We start from the raw sequence: 1,940 nt of genomic DNA on the forward strand, positions 1-1,940 counted from the left end.
GGACACTTCCAGCAGGGATGGGCTCACACCTGCTAAAGCCCAGGCTGGCTGTGCTCCATTAGGAGAGCAGCGGTTTTGGGGGAGAGGCAGAAGAGTGTCCTGCATCGGCGAGCGCGATGTGCGTCCCGGAGCCAACCAAAGGCAGAAGCCAGAGGCTGCGAGGTGCCGCCTGCCCTGCTCCAGGCCAGCTCCTCTGCAGCAGCCCCACGGCAGGGCAGGGGCACCCCGAGGGAGCCACTCGGCACAGCCCTGCGGGGTGCGCTCCGGCCTGAGACCGGCACACTCGATGCACCCACCACGGGCGGCACAGCCCAGCAGCCAGGCCAGGGTCGGAGGCTGCGCCAGTGGTGCGCATCTCCCCTCCCTCCTCCGCCGGCACTGCTCATTTCCCCGGTTACCCAGGACCCCGGGACCTTTCACGGGGACAAGCCCACGCGGCCAGGCCAGGAGCAGCACGGCCACCCGCCCCCGTCGGGCCCGCGGCTCGCTGACCGCTGCAGCGAGGGCAGAACGGGGCCTGCTGCAGGCTGCGGGTTTGCACTGCGAGCTGCAGCCAAGCTCTGCCCGCGCTGATGTGCAGGCCGGGGGTGCCCTCTGCTGAGCACGCTCCCGCAGCGGCCCGCGCCGCGCTGCTCTGTACCACCCTGCACCGCTCTGCCCTGCCCTGCCCTGCACTACACTGCCCTGCCCTGCACTGCCCTGCCCTGCCCATCCCTGCCCTGCGCTGCCCTGCACAGCCCTGTGCCTCTCTGCTCTGCTCGGCTTCCGCTGCTTGGGGCGATTCAGCGTGGCCAGTTGCACAGTGCTGTTGGCCATCCAGTGCGGCCGGTCATGCAGTACCGCTGGTGCTGTAGTGCTGCTGGTTGTGCAGTGCCACCGGTTGTACAGTGCTGCTGTTTGCGCAGTGCTGCCGGTTGCTCACTGCTGCACTGCTGCTGGTTGTGCAGTGCTGCTGGTCACGCAGTGCTGCTGGTCACACTGTACCACTTGTTGTGTAAGGCTGTTGTTCACACAGTGCTGCTGGTCACAGCGCATCCCTGCGCGGGAGGGACTGATGGAGCTGCCGCACCGCTGAACACCCAGGAGAGGGGAGCTGTTGCACTGCCGCACACCCACAAGAGGGGAGTTGTTCCACTGCCGCACACCCGCGAGAGCGGAGCTGTTGCACTGCCGCACACCCACAAGGGGGCAGCTGCCGCACACCCGTGAGCGGACAGCTGTTGCACTGCCGCACACCCGCGAGGGGGTGACGCAGTGGCAGCACGGCTCCAGCAGCGGCAGCGGCAGCCCACACGCTCCCTCCCCGGTGGCTGCCCAGCCCCACGGGGGTCCTGCCATGGGCTCCGTGGGACCGGTGCCCCATGGGCACGGTGGGTGCTGCTTGTCCCCACACCCCTGCACACCGCGCAGCCCTGCATCCCCCCCCCCCACACGTGTGGCCGTGGCTGCGAGGGGGCAGGGGCGGCTGTGGCAGTGGGGGCCTGGCGTGGGGGGCCTTGGGGCTGGGGCTGATGGCAACGTCGCCTCGGGGGCTGCTGAGCACGGGGAGAGTGTGCAGGTGTGAGGGTGTGTGTGTGTGTGTGCGTCTAGGGGTGTGTGCGTGCATGTGTCAGGGTGTGTCTGTATGTGCATCTCTGCTGTACGGGGTGTCTGTGGTGTGGGTGTGGGTGGGAGTGTGTGCAGGTGGTGTGTGCATGTGTGGGGGGGGCGGTGTGTGTGTGTGGTGTGTGTAATGCGTGTGGTGTGCGATATGTGTGTGTGTGTGTGCAATGTGTGAGTATGGTGTGTGTAGCGTGTGTAACGTTTCTGTGGTGTGTGTGTGTGCGCAGTGTGCGTGTGTGCAGTGCGTGTGCAGTGCGTGCGCAGTGTGTGCGTGTGCGCAGCGTGCATGTGCGCAGTGTACAGAGAGCGCGCAGTCCCCGCGGAGCACCGCGCTCGCG

At 67.6% G+C, this 1,940-nt stretch overlaps 1 protein-coding gene across 1 annotated transcript in view; it reads left to right on the forward strand.

The window, feature by feature from the left end:
- The first annotated feature begins 1,274 nt into the window (after nt 1-1,274).
- The window catches only part of NCKIPSD (NCK interacting protein with SH3 domain), a 60,186-nt gene continuing 59,520 nt past the window's right edge, over nt 1,275-1,940 (forward strand). The window contains exon 1 of the mRNA XM_026075505.1: nt 1,275-1,370. Within this exon, the coding sequence (XP_025931290.1) occupies nt 1,362-1,370 (9 nt within the window). The 5' untranslated portion in view covers nt 1,275-1,361. The remainder of the gene's footprint in view (nt 1,371-1,940) is intronic.

This window comes from Apteryx rowi, unplaced genomic scaffold, assembly GCF_003343035.1.
Source record: "Apteryx rowi isolate R43461 unplaced genomic scaffold, aptRow1 scaffold_405, whole genome shotgun sequence".
In the NCBI taxonomy this organism is placed as follows: domain Eukaryota; kingdom Metazoa; phylum Chordata; class Aves; order Apterygiformes; family Apterygidae; genus Apteryx; species Apteryx rowi.